This window comes from Musca autumnalis, unplaced genomic scaffold (assembly GCF_047663935.1).
Source record: "Musca autumnalis isolate F117 unplaced genomic scaffold, ASM4766393v1 scaffold_3, whole genome shotgun sequence".
NCBI lineage: Eukaryota > Metazoa > Arthropoda > Insecta > Diptera > Muscidae > Musca > Musca autumnalis.
In genome coordinates, this window is record NW_027411866.1 from 260,493,521 (window position 1) to 260,517,036 (window position 23,516).

The following is a 23,516-nucleotide window of genomic DNA, read 5'->3' on the forward strand; positions in this document are numbered from 1 at the left end:
CTACAAAGAAAATGGTAGTATGTCGCGTTTTTCTATATGTTTTGCCCTTGTCGGAAAAGGTCGTAAGTCCACAAAACGTACAAATTTGAATATGAAAAGGTCGTAAGTCCACAGGAAAATGTATACTTTAAAAGAATACTACAGCTAATGTAGTTCAGATATAATGTTTAACGTCATCCATGGTTGGGGTAGAATGTAAAGAACTAGCCCACACCTTTGGATGATAATCGGATGATATTTGGCAGAGCTTGTGGACCAAACTTTTGAACAAAAATGTGATTATTTCTATATTGCAACGAAAACTTACATTTGAAATCTATTTTCCCCTATAAGCGAACTGATTATGATAGATGGACTTCTGGCCTTTTCATTGATACAAATTGGGATGCTGTATGTGTTCAAATACCTCAAATATTGAAAAATTAAAAAAAAATTAAAATTTTTACTGTTTTTACTGTCGTATATCTTACTTAACTTTATCAACTGGTAATTTGTGGTTTCTCTAGGGACATTTATTCACATAACGAGATTAGTTTGTATTCTGAATTCAATAAAGTAATACCTTCTAACGGACGGATAAGTGCAATGGTTATATTATTATATAATTCTAAAATTATAGTTTATTGAAATGTTATTAAACTAAGAAGACGTCATGTTTTTGCTAACAAAGAGCAGTATGAGTTTGGAATGGAATTATACGATGGTGTCATGGGTCTAGTTCCCTATGGTTTTCACGGTGATTCTGTAAGCTCTGATGATGAACTTCCTACACGCAGGAAGACATTACATGCTGACGATTCTACATGGTTACAGAGAAAAACAAAAGATGCAGTGAGTTGGGGCAGAAATACTAGGGAAGACAAAAAAGGACACTATTTGGGATTACAATGTAGCTAAGAAACCACGTACATTAACAGAATTAATCATGAAATTTAATTGAAGGAAAAGGTCATAAGGCAAAAATACAAGGTCGTAAGTACAACGTGTCATGTTTTATATTAAATATTAGCCGAACCGGTCCACGTTGCTGGCCCTTGAAACAGCTTATGTTACCTTTTCTTATGTCAATTAAAATTTTTTGCATCGCAAATTAGTTGGGATATGCAAGTGAATATCAATAACAAGTAAGAACGTCGTTAAATTCGGACGGTACTTTCGTTTATTTTGAAGCTAATCTTCAAAATACCGAAATTCGAGAGGCACCGTTCTATGGGGCTATATGAAGGCGTGGACCTATATAGACAAATTTATGGGAGAAAGTTTTATACCCGAAACGAAGAATAAATACCAAATTTCAGCCATTTCGGAGGAATATTGAGGCCACACCTTCAAAATCACGATACCAAATCACAAAGATCTATCTTAAAAATTGCGAGCTGTATCTTAATTTCAAAAGACGGACAGACGGTCATGGTTATACCGACTTAGAATTTTACTCTGGTCGGGTCTTATTGCTAAAATATGTACCCAGGATTGGGGAAACGGAATAGTTCGTATGTTTTATATATAGCGCATTTAAAAAATAGGGCACAGGTGTAACCCGCTCCTCCGAGATCCAACAAAATATATAGCCTACTTCCACCAAAAAATCTTTTTTTAAAAAAAAAAACACCCGCCCCCTCCGAAATTCAAAAAATATAAAGCCTATTTTCACCACGGTTGTTCCTTGTATTTTCTCTGAAATTTTCAAAAAAAAAAAAAAAAATCGGTTCAGCCGTTTTTGAGTCTATGCGGAACATACAAACATAAACAAATTGTCGTTTATATATAAGATTTCACACAAAAGTTTTGGTCCATTAAACCCGCTAATAATTATCTCATCACCATGTTAAATTGCAAGCTTATTCTTTGTCTTAAACTCAAATCATTCTTAAAATTTCGCTCCGATCGGAATATTACTGCGATCTACATGACAGCTACAAAGTCGGGTAAAAATTGTGGGTTTGGTCCATTTCACACCTTTCGATCATAACCAACATCTAATGGGGTCACTTCCGGTCGGAACCCGACCTCTCCACAAAATTTCGTGACGATCGGTCCAAAATTGAGGTCTGGATTTTTATTACAATTGTTAAGGGATGGACGGACACACATAGCTAGATCGCTTTATCTCCTCAAGATATGAAAAAATGGCCAGGGGGGGGGTCTACGACGAATACTTCGCGATGTTACACGAATATTGGAGAAAAAAAAACTAATAATACCCTTTCCACATTGTTTCGTAAAGTATAAATATTTTATTTTAAAAACGTCCGTAAATTGTAGAAAAAGGTCGTAAGTCCCTACAAAAATACAAAACTGTACAAGGAAAAGGTCGTAAGTCCAAAGACATCCAATTATCTCCCAAACGCGACGGAATTTTATCAAACAAAGTACATGTATTGAAGCGGAATATATAAACGAAGAATACTGCCTTTACCACCATAATAAAATCTTCAATACAGAAAGCGCTGGAATGTTTTTTCTTCCTCCTGGAACATTTATTGAGAGGGACTTACGACCTTTTCCGACGGAGCAGACGATATATTTGTTTACATTATGTTGTAATGAGTTACACAATGACTAACGGATCCGAATTTCAATGGACAAAAATTGATGTATTGTGAGTAAAATATACAAAAAATGTTTCGGGCAACCCGTCGGTGATCGTGTAGAATTATAAAATATGTAAACATAGATAGAAGTTAAAGGTATTGAAAAAACTTTTTTTTATCAATTTCCTGCTCAAACCATCAATGAAAGATGTTCATATTACCAAGGTATATCCGGCAAATCTGTTATTCGCAACCTATTACCAGTTTATACGTAATTTACAAAGCTACAAGTGCTTTAGTCACAAAAAAATCAGAGAATTCTGCCATGACATATTTGATTGCTGTTCCAGTATTAATAATCTAAAATATCGTGAAAATTTCTCAAATTATTAGGTCAGATTTAATCACAAATAAAATTCATAGCTTTCCAAGAATTACTTGGTTATAATGTAGCACCACATTAAAAGCCAATATGAGAACATGAGTGATTTTTTATTTGATTATTAGATCAATATATGTTTACCATATAATAAAACTTTGGCGTGAGTATTGTGCTTCATTGGGTAATATTGTATCATCGGAATAATTACAACATCATTAATATAAATAACAATAATTATAAATATTTATATTGAATTCAATATAACAAGCAGTAGTGAATAATTTTACATAATTCAGATTAAAAATGTAATTACATTTTTATATCCTCTTCGTTTTGGATATTTTTTCGATTTACACTTATCAATAAATTGGATTGAAATTTTATGACCCGAAAAATTAATCCAATTATAATTCAATTTTTACCTTTTTTCCCAACATTAATTGCTAGCTAGTCACGCAGCCAACGATGCACAGTCGTGATTGAAATTATAGCAGGTTGTTAAAGTTTGGCGTTTTTTTATTACTTTATGTCGCTTTCATTAAGTTTTGTATGTATATCGTATTAATTAAATCAATGTCGACTATTACTGCTGCTAATGTAATGAAATTAACAAAAGCATTAGCTTGACATATGACCAAACTAATGGCCCAGTATAAATTTGTAACAAGAACAAACAGGCATAGTGTTACCATTTAAGAACAATGTGAAAATATTTGGTAAATAAACATTGTGTGTATTTTGTAATTCCTGGGGCATAAAAGGCTGTAAGGCTGAAACTTTTCCAAAGGCATTTCCTGGGTATTTCTGTGTCACACCATGCTCATTAAGCTAAGCTGGAATTCCTTATTTTAAGTTACCTTAACTTAGTTCCCCTGCAATTTCACTATTTCGTATAGCTATCTATCTCTTAAACAACATTTGTAATAAATTCCATACTAATTTATCTTAACAGCACTGGGTGCGTATTTGTAATGTTGTCATTACTTATTCGCACAGCTACGCAATGTTCCGCTACAAAAAATTTTTGTCGATGAGAGATTGAGAACATTTTACTTACGATAAAAAAAAACCATAATTATCATTTGATTTGCCACAATTAATCAATGACATTGTACGAATACATTCTTTACGCTCGGATTCGCAATTCTCGCAATTAATCCCCAGAAAATGCGTTTCGCTTTTAAGTTAATCAAAACAAAACCGAGAAATATTCCAAGTCAATCATGCAGATTAATAATGAGCCTACTTATTTATTTTGCCCGTTTTTTGTCTTTCTTTCTGTTTTTCTTTCTAGCGGTGAAACGTTTGCCGGAGGTGAAGCGGGTATGGCAGTGCCGGACACCGTGTGTACGCCACGTGCTGTAGGCATCAGTGTTGACATCAATGTCTACGAACCACATTTATTGGCCGGTACCATGGCCCACATGATTGGCCACAACATTGGCATGGGCCACGACGACGGACGTAAGTATCGATGACTGCTAGCTGTCGTTCACTTTACTGTAGTCAAGTGGGTAGACGATGACAGCACCCACTGATAGCAGGCAATGACTATTTCATAAATTTTAATTTTCATTTCCATTTTTCATTTTACAATGTGATTGCAGGAGAGGAATGTTTCTGTCGCGATTGGCATGGTTGCATAATGGCTCAGTCGATTGTCGGCCAAGAGAATGTCCAACCTTACAAATTCTCGGAATGCAGTAAAAAGGATTACATTGATTCGCTGCGTACGGGGAATGGCCTTTGTTTGCTGAACAAACCCAACGAGGTAAGTTAAACACACACACTCACAACAAAAACACAAACCTTTGTACATGAACATCATATAAATCAATGCCCAGTGAACAAATCCTCGTCTATGACAAGCCATCATCGAAATCGTCAAAGAATTCCAAAAGGTCAACGTTGTTTGTTTTTCTTCAAAATGCCAAATGTATTGTCACTGTGCCAAGCGAAACGACGCAAAGAGTGAAGTGAAATAGGCTAAATAAAACGTTCATTTATTGTATTATTTATGATCAACGAAACGAAGCTTTTATGGTAGTTGTTGTTATTGGTGGTGGTGTTGTTTACTTATTTGTTTGTTGTGATTTTCCCAAAACTGTTGGCAGTGTATATTTTCCTTTGAAAAATGAAAGTAGTTCCTATTTTACTCTATAAAGTTTACAATGAGCACAGCAGGTTTATCATTGGATATGAGAAAAGAAATATATACAAAATAAAAGATACTCTTGGTTTACTGCAACTACCGCTAGCGATTGGCGGTTTCTATTGTTTTATGTAATTTATGGCATTTTTACCAGCATTCCATGCTCATCTAGATTCCATTTTCCTGTTATGTTCCGCTGATGGCGGATAACGTAAATACCTTGTGACATTCCATTCAAGAAATGGTAAAACAAAATATTTTGAAATCACGATCAATTAGCAGGGTGCAACCCAATCGACCTTATCATAGCTTGGTGGTAATTTCTTGCAACCTTTTTTTGGCAATGGGTCATTTTGGTTAGTGCGTCACTTATGGGTCCAGTCTTTTGTATTGGATGGTGATTAAAATCAGTGCTCGCTTCTGTCATAAATATTGCAAGCAATCAGAATAGCCTTTCATGTCTTTGTATTGCAAGTGTGAGTGAGTGTCAGCGCTGTGTGACTGTGTGAAGCGGAATGTGTGTCTCGCTATGTGAGTGTTGCAATAATGTTATTGTTTTCACTTTTGTTATTTGTTTAATACTTTAGCAAAAATGAACGAAACTAAGAATACAACAACAAAAACACAACAACAAAAACAACAACAACGACATCAACAAAGAAAAGGACTTTCATAAATACAATGGCAGAGAATGAAACACACATTCATTCGTATTGAGGCCCCAGTCAGATTCAGATTTAGTTTCAGCGCGTAAACAATGACCTCGATATCATGTTCACAGGTCTCAGAAGAAGAGGAATGAGAATCTAAGCGTACATATATGCATGTGAATGCGAGCGTGTGTGTGTGTGTGTGTAGCAGTAGTGCGTTCAAACTGTATGAAATAGTATTGGTTTGTCAGTTGCTAAAGCTTCTAGCAGGCAACGTACCAACCAACAAACGACAAGCATATGAATCTGAATCTTTTTGGATCCGAGACAATAAGTGCTCAAGTAAAGCCTTGTGACTATTCACGTACTTTTTATATTTTTTTCTTCCACTTTGTCCTCTGTGCTCAACATCAGTAGATGAGTTGCTGGCTTTATCGTTGCTACTGTGCAGCGTGTTGTTCTATTATGTCGTTGTTGTTTTTGGTTTTGTTGCTTAAAGTTGTCGTTGGTGTTGCCTTCGAAACACCTGCGCGTGTCAGCTTGAGTGCACGTGTTTGTTGCAAAAGGCTCGCGTTGATGTTGTTGTTGGCACTACAACCAAATCTGGATGTTTGTCTTTACCGTTGTTGTTGTTGTTGCTGTTGATACACCATAGCTAGCTTGATGCTCAGCCCAGCCTTTGGCCATTTATAACGATAGAAGATGGGTACAAGTAGGGATAGACGGGGGATTTTTAAAAGCATACGTAGGCGTCTGATTTAATTGTTGTAGGTACGTGTGTAACGCTTGGATGCATGCTTGCTGCTGCTTCTGTCATTGTTGCTGTTGTTTTTGTTATTTAGCTGCTGCCACTTGAGTAATTCTTCATCAACTCTTGTGTTACTTAAAAAACAACACGCAACACAAAAAACCTCCGCCTAAAGAACAACCAACATATTCATCAGCTACAGCAACAACAACGACAACGACCACATAGTCTTGAACATTGTCAGTGGTTTTTTGTATCCCCTTTCTGACAGCCACCAAAGTGTGATGTACAACTTTTGGCTTTGGAAATTGGTACAGGGAAGTACACCCAGCATAAGCCTCTCCACATTCTGCCATCTATCCTTAGGCAGTATTACAAGGCCTTTGGCAGCCCCGAGCCAAAATCATTGCACACAGAAACACATTATGCCTGGGGAATACTTCCCCCCATTAAAAACTGTGATACTTATGCACATTGTTCATACTACCACTACCACTCGTCGTTGCCGTCGTCATCATCATCATCATCATCGTCCTCATCATAGGCATCCTAGAGCTCAGCAACGAGCATCTATTATATTTTTGTATGCACAACTAAAAACAAAAACTAAAAACTGCAACTGAAACGGAAAAAATAGCCTTCATGACAACTTGGGCAAGCCAAAAACGGCAGTTGCATTTTGCAGCTTCGACAGTTTAAACGTAGCAGAAAAACAGCAGCAAAAGAAAAATCGCTAGCAAAACGATACGCAAATTCACAAAGTGTGAAATATTTTTGTAAGTGATTATATAATAATCATAGGCAAAAACAAGTAAAAGCAAAAACAAAAAACAAAAACCTAACAAGAGCAACAGCAACAACAAGATACATAAAATAGAATATGGTGATTTTAATCAGAGTAAGAGATTAACACGAAAAGAGCAACGAAAAAATACCATAAAAACAAAAAAGTGATAAAACATTATTGTTTGTGAAATAATTAAAAAAACAACAGCAACAACAAAAATGTCAACATCAGATTTTGTTTTGGAATGCTCCGTTGAGAGCGATGTAAGTGCAATTTTAAAGGAGTCGCTTTAAATCTCCAAACAACCTCTGCTCCTTCTTTTTTGTCCAACGCTTTTTTCCGACGGCAATTCGGCAACCTAAATATTCTAATCCTGGCTCTAAACGTTTCTTTCCCTCCACATTGAATAGCAAAAATATTAACTGATTCGAATTCCAAAAGCAAGTAAGTTGAAACTTTACAATTTTATTTTCATAAACAAAAAACAAAAACAAATCTCTACATAACACCTTAGAATCCCTCTTGGTGGGCCCACAAAATGTCATGAGTTACATTAAAATCACTGCATATGGGCGGAAGGTGGTGCATCAATGTGAATTGTCCTTAAAAAAATAGAAATTTGTATTCAACATTAGCATAATCGCATTAGTTCAATGTGTAGGAATTTTAAATTTTTAGCATCTTTTGTTGAAAATATCCTCGTATGTATTTTAGCACTTTGATAAATTAATCAAAACTGTCAGCCTGGGTGTAACATTGACATCTTCATCTTTGTTTGTGTTTGCATTATCCGAAATAAATATATACTTTACCAAGATTAGTTAATTCGATACGCTACGTATTCAAAAACATACTCAAACAGTTAGAAAACCAATGTATATTTCTAACTCTCTACCATGCACGATGATGTATGCTATTCAGCTATATTCCCAGGGTGCTGACCTAAATATGTGCACATCTGTCATTTTTTTATTCTATTTACTATTTTCTATTCTCACCAGGAAATAATCACGTTCAGATAATATATCCGTATTATTTCAATCAGTAAAACATCTTTGAAAGTGGGCTCGTACTATGTTCGAAATTCCCATGTTGTTGAGCTAAAAATTAAATATTTTATATATCGAGCAATCCATTATGGTATGTTCGTTTAGATCATTGTTTGCTTTCACCACTCCACAATAGTACAATTTTCTAAAGTCTTCCCGGCCGTCATTGGCGATTCGAATTATCATATACTCGCATGTTTGTTATCAGGGTTATACATATAATTCTTAATTATACACTGCTGCCATCGAATACCTATTATTAGAAATATAATGGATTGAGGGGAATATCCTAGGATTTCTATCGGTATTCCAGTTGTCCATTCAACTCCGCTATCTTTAGGACAATTTAATTCATATACTGCTTGAATTATTGTATAATTACGGTGGAACTAAAGACTTAAATAATTTGTTAGATGAAATATATTTATATAAAATTATATTTACCTCAAGATATACCTATAGAAAAGTATGCCTGCCCTGAATTTATTGTTTCCTTTCAAAACTTAGCTTTTATAATCGTAGGAGTACCAAGATCGAATTTGAAAACGTTATTTGAGTATAATTCAATGAATAAATTCCCACGCGCCTCTATGAAAATATCTCATCTGTAAATATATAATTATATCCTCAGCCTTAGGAATAAACAGGGTATTCGAATATACGACTAAAATGTGTCTCATCGAGATAATGGTTTTAGACAGCAAGTGTATTCATTTAAACTCTATATTTCAAAGATTTTGTAGTCGATTTAGCCCTCTGTCTGCCTCGCCGGATCAACCGATTAGGTCCAACAAAAACTTAACGATATCTCTCTGAAAACAAGCCTAAAAGACCGGATAAACCAGGAATTAAACGCAATCAACAGCGAAACCGTTGAAGACGTATGGAACGATGTCAAAAATAAACTCAAGCTCATAGCAGAAGACGCTCTAGGATATTAAAAACGATCCAAAAACAAGGAATGGATGACACAAGATATATTAAATTTGATGGATCAGAGACGAAAATATAAAAATAATAATTATGAACTATATTGGGAGCTGAATAGAGAGATTCAAACATCTATACGCGTTGCAAAAAATGAATATTTAAAAAGCCAATGTCTGGAGATTGAAAGATTACAAAAACTTCACGACGATTTCAACCTCCATCGAAAATTAAAAGAAACTGCCGGAGCATACCGAAAAACGCCAGCGAATGTAATATATAATAAAAACAATAATCCCGTATTCGATATCAATGAAAGGAAAATTCTATGGCGAGACTACATAAAAGATGTTTTTACCGACGACAACAGATCAATCTTTGCACAGCACAACCAACAACCACTAACAGGAACAGCAATAAATAGAAGGGAGGTGGAAGCAGCAATAAAGTCGCTAAAAGATAAAAAAGCGTGTGGCCCAGATGAGATTCCCTCTGAAATCTTGAAATTGATTAATGATGACAATATAGATCTCTTAACAGAATTATTTAACAAGATATATGATACAGGTCAATATCCACAGGAATGGCAAAAATCAACTTTTATTACCATCCCCAAAAAATCTCACGCCAAATATTGCCATGAATTCATACTAATTAGTCTTATGAGCCACGCATTAAAAATATTCCTTAGAATTATTCATTCAAGAATATATCCAAATTGCGAAAATGTAATGGGAACGTCCCAGTTCGGCTTCAAAGAAGGTATAGGAACCAGAGAGGCTCTCTTCTCCATACAAACTTTGATACAGAAATGTAGAAACGTCCAAAAGGATGTATTTCTATGTTTCATAGATTACGAAAAGGCCTTCGACAATGTCCGACACTATAAACTGATAGATATTCTGAAAACTTTAAACATACAGCAGAAAGAAATTCAATGTATAAAGAGCCTTTACTGGCATCAGATTGCTCAAATCGAGGTGAACGGAGAAATAACAGAATGTGTACCTATATCCAAAGGAGTCAGACAGGGATGTATACTGTCTCCCTTGCTTTTCAATATTTAACAAAACAAACATTGTTCCACAACATCCCATACGGGACAAGGGAGACTTCTCTCATATCAATGAGTGCACCCGATTCATATTAGCTCAATGATATGGGACCTACTGTTTATCGCCGAGTCCGAACGGCGTGCCTTAAGACACCACTTGTAGAGAAGTTTTTCAAGGCTGATATACTCAGGAAATGTCGCCAACATTACTGAGGGGTATTTTGCCACCGTTGAAAAATGTTTGATGTTGCCTGGCCGGGGAATCGAACCACTGACCTTCTGCGCGCAAGGCGGGTGTGCATACCATTGCACCACGGTGGCACCCGTATTTACTCCGAACAAATATTTCAAGAATCGGTCAACAGACTTCGATATGGTATAAATATAAGCGGTTCGATTTTAAACAACATTAGATATGCTGATGACACAACCTTAATGGCACATAGCATATCTCAACTTCAGAAACTTGTGGCTACCCTCGCAACTTGTAGTGAAAAGTATGGCCTAAACATTAATATCCAGAAAACCAAGTTTATGGTTATAAGCAAAAAGCAAGGACATAATAACTCTGTATTAAAAATTCATAATTTGAACGTAGAGAGAGTTAAGTGTTTTAAATATCTCGGAGCCACAATTACCGAGCAATGGGACCCGTCGAAGGAAATAAGATGCCGAATAGAATTGGCGAGGGATGCATTTTTGAAGTACAAGAGAGTTTTTACCAGCCATGACGTTAATCTTGACACGAAAACTCGATTTACTAAAGCATATGTCTGGTCAGTCCTACTGTACGCAATGGAAGTATGGACCGTAAAATCTACTGACATTAAAAAGCTAGAAGCTTTTGAAGTATGGATATATAGGCGGATACTTAAAATTCCTTGGACTGCCCATGTTTCAAATGCTGAAGTATTGAGGAAAATGCATTGCGAAAGAGAGCTAATATCAAACATAAAAAGGAGAAAAACTGCGTATTTGGGACATATCATGAGGAACCAAAAATATAAATTATTACAAAACATAACCCGCATAAAAATTGAAGGAAACCCGATTAGAGGAAGGAAGGAATTAACATGGCTTGATAACATCAAAGAATGGACTGGTATCCGAGGTGAGACAAACTTATTCAGCATGGCGAGACACAGAGAAGGATTTGCCATGCTTCTTGATTGTCAAAAAGCCCACGGTGGTGTTGAAAACCCCCTAAATATATCATTTTTGAAGAAAATTATTTTGGTTGTGTAGCCGGTATTAGATCTGTCCATATAAAAGAATCCTGTGTGAGAGCTGAGTGTATAACCGTGTCGGCACAGCCGACTGATACTTTTTTACTTGTTCAAATATCTGTTGCATTTGTCTTCCGATTCGAATAATTGGCAAGTTAATTAAAGTTCAAGGACCTCAAGAACATATTTTTTGTTGTTTTACAAGGGCTTAGGTTTGATTCCAAATACCAAAATTAATATCTACTAGCTGAGTCTATTTGGTTATATTAGAGTTGTATAAATCTAGTTCGTTTCCTACTTCACATTCTGGTTAAACCGATCGGATTGTTGCTATATGTGTCCGTACGTCTGTGCAGTTTCGTTGGATCGTCACGAAATTTTAACCGCAGAAGAGGGCTCCCGAGTCAAAGCAGCCTGTTTGTTGTTTGATGGTCATATAATATTTGGCGGTAAGAATGGGTAAAAATGCTACACCGGAAATAGTCAACATTTTATTCATATGCGAATATCTACAATTCTTTTGATGGTTATCCAAAAAGAAAATCTTGACAATGAAAGAAGAAAATCTCACCTTTAATATGATGGAAAGTAGATCGGTACCCAGTAAAATGTTTATACCCAAAGAAGTAGATGAATCATGAGTGCAAATGATTTCGGACTAGATCTTTTTTATGTGAAAGAAGTCATGATTTTTACAATGGCATGGTGCAGCGAGGATACAATCGATTTTGCTTCCACAGCAAACGTCTAGTATGCACTCCATTTTCGATCCACGACATGTCTTTTGATTGAGTGATTTTGACTGAATTTAGATACATTTTTAGGAAAGTGTTTTTAATCTGTTTAAATATGCAATAAAAATTCAAGCCATTAATAATATCCCACAATAAAAAAATGCATTTATTTTTTGTGTAAAAAAGAGTAAAAGGAAATTTATTACTTAACACAAATTATAAAAAGTATCCATTAAATTTAATCGCTATTGTGTTTACTTCCTCTGCTCTCGGTCCTCATGTTCCGCTCATCCAAAATATTCAGCAAGGACTCCATGTCCACTGCATTCATTTTACTCTCGTGGATTACCGCAAAAAACGTTTAATTAACTTAACTGTTTGTATTTTTTTAATTTATAACAAGATGTTAGAAATGTAGACAAAGATTTTATGTTTTGATGAAATAAAAATAAAGTCATTGGATTTTTTGTAGGGATCTCTACGCTATTGCTTCTACGAGTAATATGTAATAAATGGAGAGCATTTTTCACGACTCCTCATGGACTGCTCCAAAAAAACTATTCAATCACTATTTCACATAGAACAACTTCAAATAAATTTTGCTGGGTATTGGAGATCAAACAACGAATATGTCACAATAGTCGCTACTTTACGTATTATATTTTTCCATTTTTAATCCTTATTTTAAAGACGAATTCTAAGATACTAGAGATATGACTTATTCGAAATTTTGTGTGGGAGGAACCGGATGGAGTGGACAAATATAGTTCGTATTTGAACCTTATCTATATTTGGTAGATATATTAGGATGTGTAAAGTGTGGACCAAATCGGCCACTCCCTTCAAGAGCTAACGTACGAACAATTTTTCCGAACATTTTTAAACTTTTGTGGGGGAAGTACCTGAAGGAGTGGACCGATATGGCTTATCTTCGAACTTAAACTATGTTTGGACAAAATATTACGAAGGCCAAATTTTGGACCCAATCGGCAGATCCGTTCGTGAGTTATGTTGCGTTCCAACCATCTTACACGGTGTCATAGAGGTTTTGCGCAACTGTCAGGCTATTTTCTCAGGAAGTATGGACTTGCGCCTGATGGAACTTGTACCGTCGTATGGGGGGCAGTAAATACAAGTTGCTAAAACAAAAATCAAAGGGATTTGAGAGCAGGTCCTAAACTGAACTTATCCGATATTTTATGTGGGAGGTACCCGAAGGAGTGGACCGATTGAGTCCATATTGGAACCTCATCTAAGTCTGGTAGCCATTTCAGGATTTGCAAAGTATGGAACAAATCAGTTACTTCCTTTAAGAGTTATCGTACCTACAAATTTTCCGAACATTTTCGAACTTTTGTGGGGGAGGTACCGGAAGGAGTGGACCGATATAACCCATCTTCGAACTTAAACTAAGTTTGGACAAAATATTACGAAGGCCAAATTTTGGACCGAATCGGTTGATCCGTTCGAGAGTTATCGTGCGCTCCAGCCAGCAAGACAGACTGACGGACGGACATTGATCAATCGACTCCAAATTGTCTGAAACTCATTTCGTCCAAACATAGTTGGGGTCTAAAACCATAATTTCGATGAGGCACATTTTGCCCGTATGAAAGTGTATATACCCTCGTTAGCATAAATGCTGAGGGTATAAAAATACAGAGCAAAAAGCGTCAATATTCCATATTTGAACTTTTATTGTAGTCTTAAGTCATCAAGTATAAAAGCCAGATTGGCGAATAATCTACGTATCTCCCTAAGAGGGAGAAGTCTCCTTCGGTGACGTATATGGGAACATATACAGTATCGGCCAAAACTAAAGCACCCCCTCAGTAAATTTTTTTGAAATGATAATTTTTTTATGAAAACTAAATTATAAATTTATATTTTATTTTTCTTTTTATTTTTTTATATCTTTATAATTGGAAAATACAAAAATAAGGAATTCAGAATTTAATAAACAAAAGTTAAAATTAAAAAAATATTGTAGGTCGCAAATATAAGCGGACAAAACTAAAGCACCCCCCAATTTGAGGTACAACAAAAACTATTGAAACCAATATTTCGTCGCGTATCCTCTATTCTGAATGACACAATCACATCTTTTAGGCATAAAGGATACTAAATTATTAATTATGTCAGGCGAAATAATCGGTTTTCGGAAAATTTAGCTTAAATCCTCAAAATACTGAAAATCGGAAGGTACCGTTATATGGAGGCTATACCCAAACGTGGACCCAGGTCCACGATTTTTGGTGGATATGTTTTGTAAACCACTAAGAACCCTAAGTACCAAATGACAGCTAATTTAGTAGGAAAATGTGGCTTAAATATCCGAAATACCGAAGATCGGAAGGTACCGCTATAAGGGGGCTATACCAAAACATTAGCCGATATTGTTCATATTCATCCAAAAATGATACTACAGCATTCTCTGGTCAAATACTAAATCCCTTAGGTTTAAAAATTAGCAAAAGAACGAATTGCAAAAGAACGGTAGACTCCGGCTTATTCAGTCGACGACCAGCATAAAACCTTCCGCCTCCATGTGTTACAGCGTCTTTGCAATATTTAGGATTTAACGGTTTCCCATTTGGTCAAAGCCTTTTACCACCTGAATACTTTAAATTAAACATAGATTCATCGGAAAACAGTTCAAATGGGTATTGGCGAATGCCAGTCTACCTCCTTCATTTTTAGTCGATATGAAAGGTTTTTTTTTGCTGGTCGTCGACTGAATAAGCCGGCGTCTATCGTTCTTCTGCAATTCGTTCTTTTGCTAATTTTTATACGTTAGCGTATTGTATTTGACTAGTGGATGCTGTAGCATCATTTTTGGATGAATATGAACAATATCGGCTAATCTTTTGGTATAGCCCCCTTATAGCGGTACCTTCCGATCTTCGGTATTTCGGATATTTAAGCCACATTTTCCTACTAAATTAGCTGTAATTTGGTACTTAGGGTTCTTAGTGGTCACAAAACATATCCACCAAAAATCGTGGACATGGGTCCACGTTTGGGTATAGCCTCCATATAACGGTACCTTCCGATTTTCAGTATTTTGAGGATTTAAGCTAAATTTTCCGAAAATCAATTATTTCGCCTGTAGTAATTAATAATTTTGTATCTTCTATGCCAACAAGATGTGATTGTGTCATTCAGAATAGAGGATAAGCAACGAAATATTGATTTCAACAGTTTTTGCTGTACCTCAAATGGGGGGTGCTTTAGTTTTGTCCGCTTATATTTGCCACCTAAAATGTTTTTTGAATTTTAACTTTTGTTTATTAAATTCTGATCTCCTTATTTTTGTATTTTTCAATTATAAAGATATAAATAAATAAAAAGAAAAATAAAAAATAAATTTATAATTTAGTTTTCATAAAAAAATTATCATTTCAAATAAATTTACTGAGGGTTGCTTTAGTTTTGGCCGATACTGTATATGTATGTTTCCCTAAGAGGTTAAGGTATTCGCTGTACTTCATGGGATCATAATGGTGTTTTGTTATATGAGTTGTTACATTTAGATCACTCCATCACAGAAGTCCTTACCGAACACAATTCGTTCGCTTAAAGACATCTATTCACAAAAAAACGACCAGAAGCTAACAATTGTTATTCTTTACAACGGTATTTTCAATGGCCATTATTTTGGAAAAATGGGCAATTTTGTTCCCTTCAGTTTATAGTTCCATTCCATTTGTTGTAGTATCGAAAGTTGTAGTAGACCCAAAAAATTAAATGTAAAATGTGACCGACTTATGCCATATGATTATGTGTGCCCAATTGCAGATCTTCGTTTGAGATTTTACTTGGCCAACATATTCATAAATTTTTCCTTGACAGCAATTAATAAATAACCTGGATTCCTATTAATACCCTCTTAAAGCGGTCAGTCAGTCATTTTCGAATGATAATTTTTTATCAATTTCTGACTGACAACCAAAATATACGTGGATGACCGACAAACATGGACGGTCACACTGTCAAGCAAGCGATACTTGAGCAAAGCTGTCATTCAAAACTAGCAATGTGTACCCAGCATTACCTTGCTGCAAACTCGGTAACAATAGTGAAAACTCTAATCAGATTTATCATTGACATAAACATCGATGTAAAATCACAATAAACAGTTACCAAACCTAGTTTTGGAACATGTTAACGATTTTTCACATTTTATTGACATTTTTTTTTTTTTGACAAGTTCCGACGAAAAACTGTCAGCAACGCTGGAGCAAAATCAGTCATATTTTCATTAGTGTTCCCTATTAAAGTAAGTGACTTTCGATTTGATACTTCGCCTACAATTTATTTTTTGCATATAAAACTGAATGAAATTTTAGGATAAATCAATATTTAAGAAGTCCAACTTTTTTAACCTCTGTTAGGATCTTCTCAAACACGTAACTGAACTTTAATTGACAAGACGAAGATTTGAAAAATTTTTATAAGATATCACCCTCCACTCTTTACTTATCTCTGTTTAATATTGCGTTTGAAATTAATTTTCTAACCATCCAATACCAACTTTATACTAAGAACTAACTCAATATCGGTATATACAGAGACTCACATTAAAAGTGAACAAACTTCATGTCCAAAAATATTTTTCATTTAAAGTACATTAAAAAGTAAAGTACAAAGTGCCGGTAAGGACTACATTACACTTTACCCACATAATGGCATCGTTATTGTTATATTGATATACCTATAACGACAATTAATAAAGGGCCCCTTTCAAAGGTCACAGTCAAAGTGATACTATTTAGCATTCAACGGGACTACTTTTGTTTAGGAAAGTTTAGTATTTTTCATTTGGCATCAATTCCAAGATATATTTTGTATATTAGGGGGACTGCATGCAAATGTCATGTATAAAGGTCCGTACTGAAAGAAAAAAGTGTATGATCAAATTTGTGTATTTTGTTGAACTTAGTTGCCTGAAAACTTGACATGAGTTTTAGCCATATGACTGCCCGAGCATTCCTAGTTGGTAAAGTCAACAAAATACTAGGGATTAGATCATAATTTTCTACAAAACATTGCGACTTATATCCCTCGGCACAATATGTATGTATGTGTGACAGAGCTCGAAATATCGGTCTATACCTCTGTTGAATATCTCTTTTAAAACAAAAAACACCACGTACTATGTTTGTTTGCTAGGTAACATCAGATTTTGTGTGCTGCATTTGCCTACGTTTTTTGAACTGCTTAATTAGACCAAAGTGACGATTATTCGTCAAAATGTATCTGCTTATCTTAAAAGTGCCGTTGTTTATTCTGTTTGACTATATGGTAATTGATGTCATTGACTGATCTTCAAAGCGTAATTTTCAGTCCCAATACTTGATTCAATTCCAAAAATACCTTTATCGACAACGTTTTCTAATTTAACAATTTATTTTTAATACAAAAAGAATTTGCATTAGAAACTTTGAATTTCTTGGCGGTAACAATTTTTTAAAATGTTTCCCTGTATTAATAAATTTTGAAACATTAGCTGTGTCTTTTTACGTGATAATTAGTAATAATTATTACTAATGTTGCAGTTTTTTGTCAGTTGCATAAAGGAAAAGTTGCTGAAAAAAATGTTTCAGCAACCTTTAGTAAGTAAAAAGACACACTTAATATTATTCAAATCTTTCACAAATTCTTGCATTATATTAGTCCCGGTCCACACTAGAGTGATTTCATTAAACAAATTGAGTGAAATTATGCGTCTTTAGATCGACTTCCATAGTAGAGTAAAATCATAAAATTGCTGTAGTGAGGAATTCGATTTAAGAAAACCTAATTTCATGAAATTTTTTAATGAAATTCATGCTAGTGTGGACCGGGACTTAGGAGTGTTTTTTACTTACTAAATGTTGCAAAAACATTTTTCAGCAACTTTTCCTTTATACAACTGTCAAAATTTGCAACATTAGTAATAATTATTACTAATTTTCACGTAAAAAGACACAGCTATTGAAATTTTATATTATATTGCTAATGAGTCCCCAAGTCTATATGAATTATTTAAATAATTTCGCATCATTGTAACAAAACACACACATACACACAAAAATTCCTCTAAAACCATGGAGAGTAGTACATCAAAATGAACAGAAAGAGTTATGCAAGTATTTAACAGTGTTCAACATGGATAGACCTTGACCAGCTGGATATAATTAACACAAGTACACCTGAAGCATTGTTTACATCTAAAAACAACACAAAAAACAATCTCAGCTTTTAATGTAAAAAAAAACTGTTGTGCAACCGCAGGATACTTGACGTTGAAAGCCGTTTTACACTTTGACAACTGAACTGAAATAACCGCCGGCAAACAGACGCTGGACAAGTGTTGCCTTGCGTTAATTATAAAGATTACATATACATACATGTATGTGGAATATGCTACAAGGATCCACTTTGCTCAGGTGTCCTTTATGCGAAAAAGTAAAGTGAACCAAGAATCGTCGGTGTGGCAGTGTGTGAGATGAAGCCACAGAAAGACTCTCAAAATAAAAATGAAAAAAATAATAATAAAAAATAAGAACATCGCATGTTTTCCAAACATTGCCCTTTTTGCTCAATGTGTGAATGTGTATGTGCAGACACGGCGAGTCCTTTTTGCAGCTTCCTTTCAATTATTTAATTTACTGTAAACATACAAGACATAAATATATCCACAACTCAATACATACATATGAACACTGTACATTAGGGCCAACACGCACTTCCCCACTGTCACACTCACACACACACACATCTATACACATAAACACGACTTTGTTGGGTTGGCTTTATTTGTGTTAATGTATTACCTTTCAAGGGAATTCTTTGATGTATTTGTATAGAATGTTTGGTGCTTGGCAACATACATAGTCCCACATTCCCGTTCCCCATATATGTCCCTTGACAAGCAATTGATTATTTTATATTCCTGCTTTTCAACCATACCCCACACCATCCCACCCACCCTTACCATGCCACTACCTTGGAATACACTTAAATTCCCCTCACTAACAAAATTAAACGAAATACCCATCTTGTCGTTTGTTATTGGCCCACGCAAAGATCGAAATGCGTCGCAACTGTGGCAACAAGATAGTGGAGGAGGACGAAGAATGTGATTGCGGTACCTTTGAAGAATGTGCCTCGGATCCATGCTGTGATGCTATTACGTGTAAACTCAAATCGGAAGCCCAGTGTGCTAGTGGAGCATGTTGTGACCAGTGTCGTGTAAGTTGAAAATGAACTTTTAATTGCATTCTGTGTTTCCATTTTATTATTCTCTACCATCTCTTTTTATGGCTCCATATTGGGCGGGTGTTTGTGTGTGTGTGTAACCTTCAATCATGTCACGGGAACAGTTACGTCCTAAGGATCATATTTGCCGTGATTCCAACAACGAATGTGATTTGCCAGAGTACTGTGATGGTGAAGTTGGTGAATGCCCCATGGATGTGTTTAAGAAGAATGGATCGCCCTGCGGCCACTCCAAGTCTGGAGTGTCTGGTATGTTTTTACACTACATGGTTGTTGTTTTAATAATTGACCCTAATTGCATGCTATGCGTCCATCTGCATTCACAGGTTATTGCTTTCAGGGGAAATGTCCCACTTTGAATGTACAGTGTGAAGCCATATGGGGTTATGGCGGTGTAGCCGCCGATCGTGAGTGCTTTGAGCAGTTCAACTCAAAGGGATCCATTAATGGTCACTGCGGTCAAAATGGCAAGGATAACTACATAAAATGTGAACCAGAGTAAGTGCATCATGTTAAGTCAATATGAGTGGGGGAGTTTTGAAAGGAATTTATTTTTTTCCCATCTATCGCTAGAAATGTGCAATGTGGCACACTACAATGCAAAGAAGGAGAACGACAGCCCGTCAATGATGGTGACCTCTATTCAAGAACCATTATATCTATCAAAGGCTTGGAATATGAATGCAAGTGAGTTAACTTTGTAAACGTGTTCTCTAGTAATGTTTGGCATAAGAAGAAAGTAGTTATGAAATATGTACCCTAATGAAGATATGTACATGACAACATTTCAAGCAGTTTAATAAGAGCGAATAGTGTTACCAATGCATTTGAAAGTTTTAATTCCAAATGTTACGTTTTAATTAAAAATATTTAGGAATTTACTACTTCGTAACTATTTGTTCATTCTTATCAAATTTTAATGCGAAAATTACATCATTGATATACACATTATAATGCCTGTGCCATTAACTAAATTGCCTTCTTTTTTGTAGAGCTACTAGCGGTCAAGGAACAGGCGCTGGTGAAACTCCAGACCATGGTTTGGTCAAGGATGGCACACCATGTGGTGAAAATTTGATTTGTCTCAATCAGACATGTGTCAGCATATTTCCACATGTCGACCAAACCAAATGTCCAACCAACAGTCTTGGTCAAGAGTGTAACAATCGTGGGGTAAGTTTCCATCCAAACGAGTTTCTAGGACACCAATCGTGTCCCCGTTGAAATTGAAAAAGAAAAGGGAAATGATTGCGAAATCAAAAGAGACACATAATTAATAACTGCTAAGGCTTTGCTGCTGACCATTCCATCAAACTTGATGTGGTTTGATTTCTGTAGACTTTGGTAGCTTTGGCATACAATTGGTTCGTTGCCAAACTGTTACGAAAGTAATTTCGCTTAGTAAGGCCCATTCCAATTAGTATGCCATTGCAATAAACAACAGTCATTGATTTGACCATCGATGGTAGGGCGCAGTTTGTCACCAAATGCCACGATGACGACGAGGACGAGGACTACTACAAAGGCCACATAATGTGTTTGTTTTGCCCTACTGAAGTCTCATTTCGTTCTCTTGTCTTTATCCTTTTCCAACAGGTTTGCACAAACACCAACAAATGCTTTTGTGACATGGGATGGGGAGGATTTGATTGCAGCCTAATTGTCTTATTAACCACACCACTGCCAACGGAAGCCCTGCCAACGCAAGAGAACACAATCAAAATGGAGAAGAAGGAGACGCCGTATGGTAAGCTAAATCAACTGAACTCTAAAAACAAAAGTAGCGAAAGCTAAGAAGAGCCACTGTTGTGTATTTTTTGGGCCATCATCGGTCGGACTGCATCTCTGGCAGTCAAGTGGCCGGCCAAACACTTTCTCCCACTTGTATACACAGTTTAAATTTTAAGTTTCTACGCCCACTTACAAACTATAGAATGACAATGGTAATCCTTAAGAGAACAAAACATGAACAATGGCCATACAATAGCCCAACGTTGAGTAGGGATCCATCCTCATCTATTAGCAATCGATTGATTGATGGATGGATGTGCGGATGAGATATCTTACAACGTTGAGCTATTGCAATGTAAGCAGAAAAGCTCTGCAATTTTTGAATCTGTCTTGAATTGCTTACAATACGCCTCACCTCACCCATTGCAGCCTCCACAGATCAAGATAGAATCAGCACATTATCCATGGTCATCATATTAACAGTAATCGTGAAATGCGTCTTCATTAGTTTCGCAACATTGGCCGTTTGTTACAGGTAGAGTACCAAGCAAGAAGCATCAGCAACAGAAAAAAAAGAAAATTGACTCCAAACGTTTTTTGTTTTGTTGATCTTTTTTGTTATTATCTTATCAATTATTTTGATTGTGTCCTTGTTTGTTGGTGAATATGGATTCTGTATCCTTGATTTCGTTTCGGTTTTTTATTAACAATTGTCTTAATTTTTCTACTATTTTTTGGTGACTATTGAAAATCGAATAAAAACTAACACACAACACAATTTGCCCCAAAAAAAAAAAAGTCTTGTTTCTATTCCGTTGCTTATGTTTGTTTTTTTTTTTATAATTTAGAAAATACACACACAAGAACAGATTCTAAACAAAATATTGATAATGAACAAAAAATACATTTTTGCAATTAAAACGCTTTTTACTAACAAACAAACAAAAAATCCTAACATACTTGCAATCATTAACAAAACAAAAACGAATAAAAAACAAAACTAACAAAAAAAAACTCAACTGAAGAAGAACAAAAAGACATTTGCTTGGTTTTCTGTCCTTCCCAAACAAAAGCGGACACGAAGAAGAGCAATCAGCCAACCCACCCACACACAAATCTAACGAACCACGATGCACAAGGAAACGAAGGAGGGCGGTTAGGAAGTTGCGTCTGTATTTAAACATACAAGTCCATGTGCTGATATGCACATAAACGCGTTCAAACACACGGGCATAATTTTATGTACACACACATGTATACATTAGGGCTATAAAAAAAAAATACCACAAAAACTGTTTTTTTTTTTTTGTTCGATTCGGTGGGAAAGTTCCCGCACTCACACTTACAGTTTGACAAGTAATTGTTTTCAATCTGAGAAAACTAACACTTTTCATGCATTAATTACTAAAAAATGACAAATAGTTGTGATAAAAATGTCGGGTTTTTTGCAAAAATTAGTTGGTTGACTTATTTAAGACCAAATTGAATGGATAAATAAAAAATTAACCCGCTTAGTTCAACAATAATAACCAAAAGAATAATTAACATGTAATGCAAGGTGCCAAGAAAATGTTTTCAAAATGTAATTAATGTTCCAAAATACCCCATGTATTCGGTAAATTCTTAAAAATCATGACATTTTGCGAATTTCATTCTTAACAAGGATTAGTTGCTAACAAGTATCAGCAATATTAGGCATGGAATATCCCCACTAAGAGGGTTACTATATGGACCAAGGGGGTACCAGATCGTATTACACGTAAACGATGTCCTATAGGTCTCAAACCGGGAATATCTGAAAACTAAGACATTTTATGAGTATTTTGGTTTACCAAGATGGTATGACATCAATTACAATGAATATTACCTACAGCAGAACTCGATCAGGAGGCTTGCCAGATTGACGAAAAATGTACCAGGTCTTAAAAACAGTAAACTGGTAAACTCCTAGGCCCACAATTAAAAGTGGTTTATTTAACTGAAATTTAATTTAGGGATAAGGATATTCACTAAAACAAACCAAAATATAACCAAGAAGTACAAAAATCGGTTAGAAATGCATATGGAAGATATTGCTAAGTTATACTGAGCTTGCTATAGACATCCAATTTTATCTATTAACAGCCAGATTGAGGAATTCCCGTAAGTTTTTTGGCTTTGACCGTATACCATGGTAACACTGTAGCATTATTTCCCCGTCACTTAGAAATTTTTGTCACAGTATTACTTCACAGTACACGAAATGTCTCCAGTAGGTCATAGAGTAAGCATTTGCGAAA

The 23,516-nt window shown here is 35.4% G+C and overlaps 1 protein-coding gene across 25 annotated transcripts in view; it reads left to right on the plus strand.

Annotated features, from left to right (window-relative positions):
* Nucleotides 1-23,516, plus strand: part of mmd (disintegrin and metalloproteinase domain-containing protein mind-meld) — a 670,172-nt gene that overhangs the window by 575,278 nt on the left and 71,378 nt on the right. For all 25 annotated transcript variants that reach the window (XR_012411845.1, XR_012411847.1, XR_012411846.1 and 22 more), the window contains 8 exons: nt 4,211-4,380; nt 4,524-4,687; nt 19,315-19,479; nt 19,611-19,755; nt 19,833-20,004; nt 20,080-20,193; nt 20,499-20,679; nt 21,103-21,253. Coding sequence is in view for 22 of the 25 variants with exons in the window: in XM_073978215.1 (XP_073834316.1) it covers nt 4,211-4,380; nt 4,524-4,687; nt 19,315-19,479; nt 19,611-19,755; nt 19,833-20,004; nt 20,080-20,193; nt 20,499-20,679; nt 21,103-21,253 (1,262 nt within the window). In the remaining 3 variants the exon portion in view is untranslated. The remainder of the gene's footprint in view (nt 1-4,210; nt 4,381-4,523; nt 4,688-19,314; nt 19,480-19,610; nt 19,756-19,832; nt 20,005-20,079; nt 20,194-20,498; nt 20,680-21,102; nt 21,254-23,516) is intronic.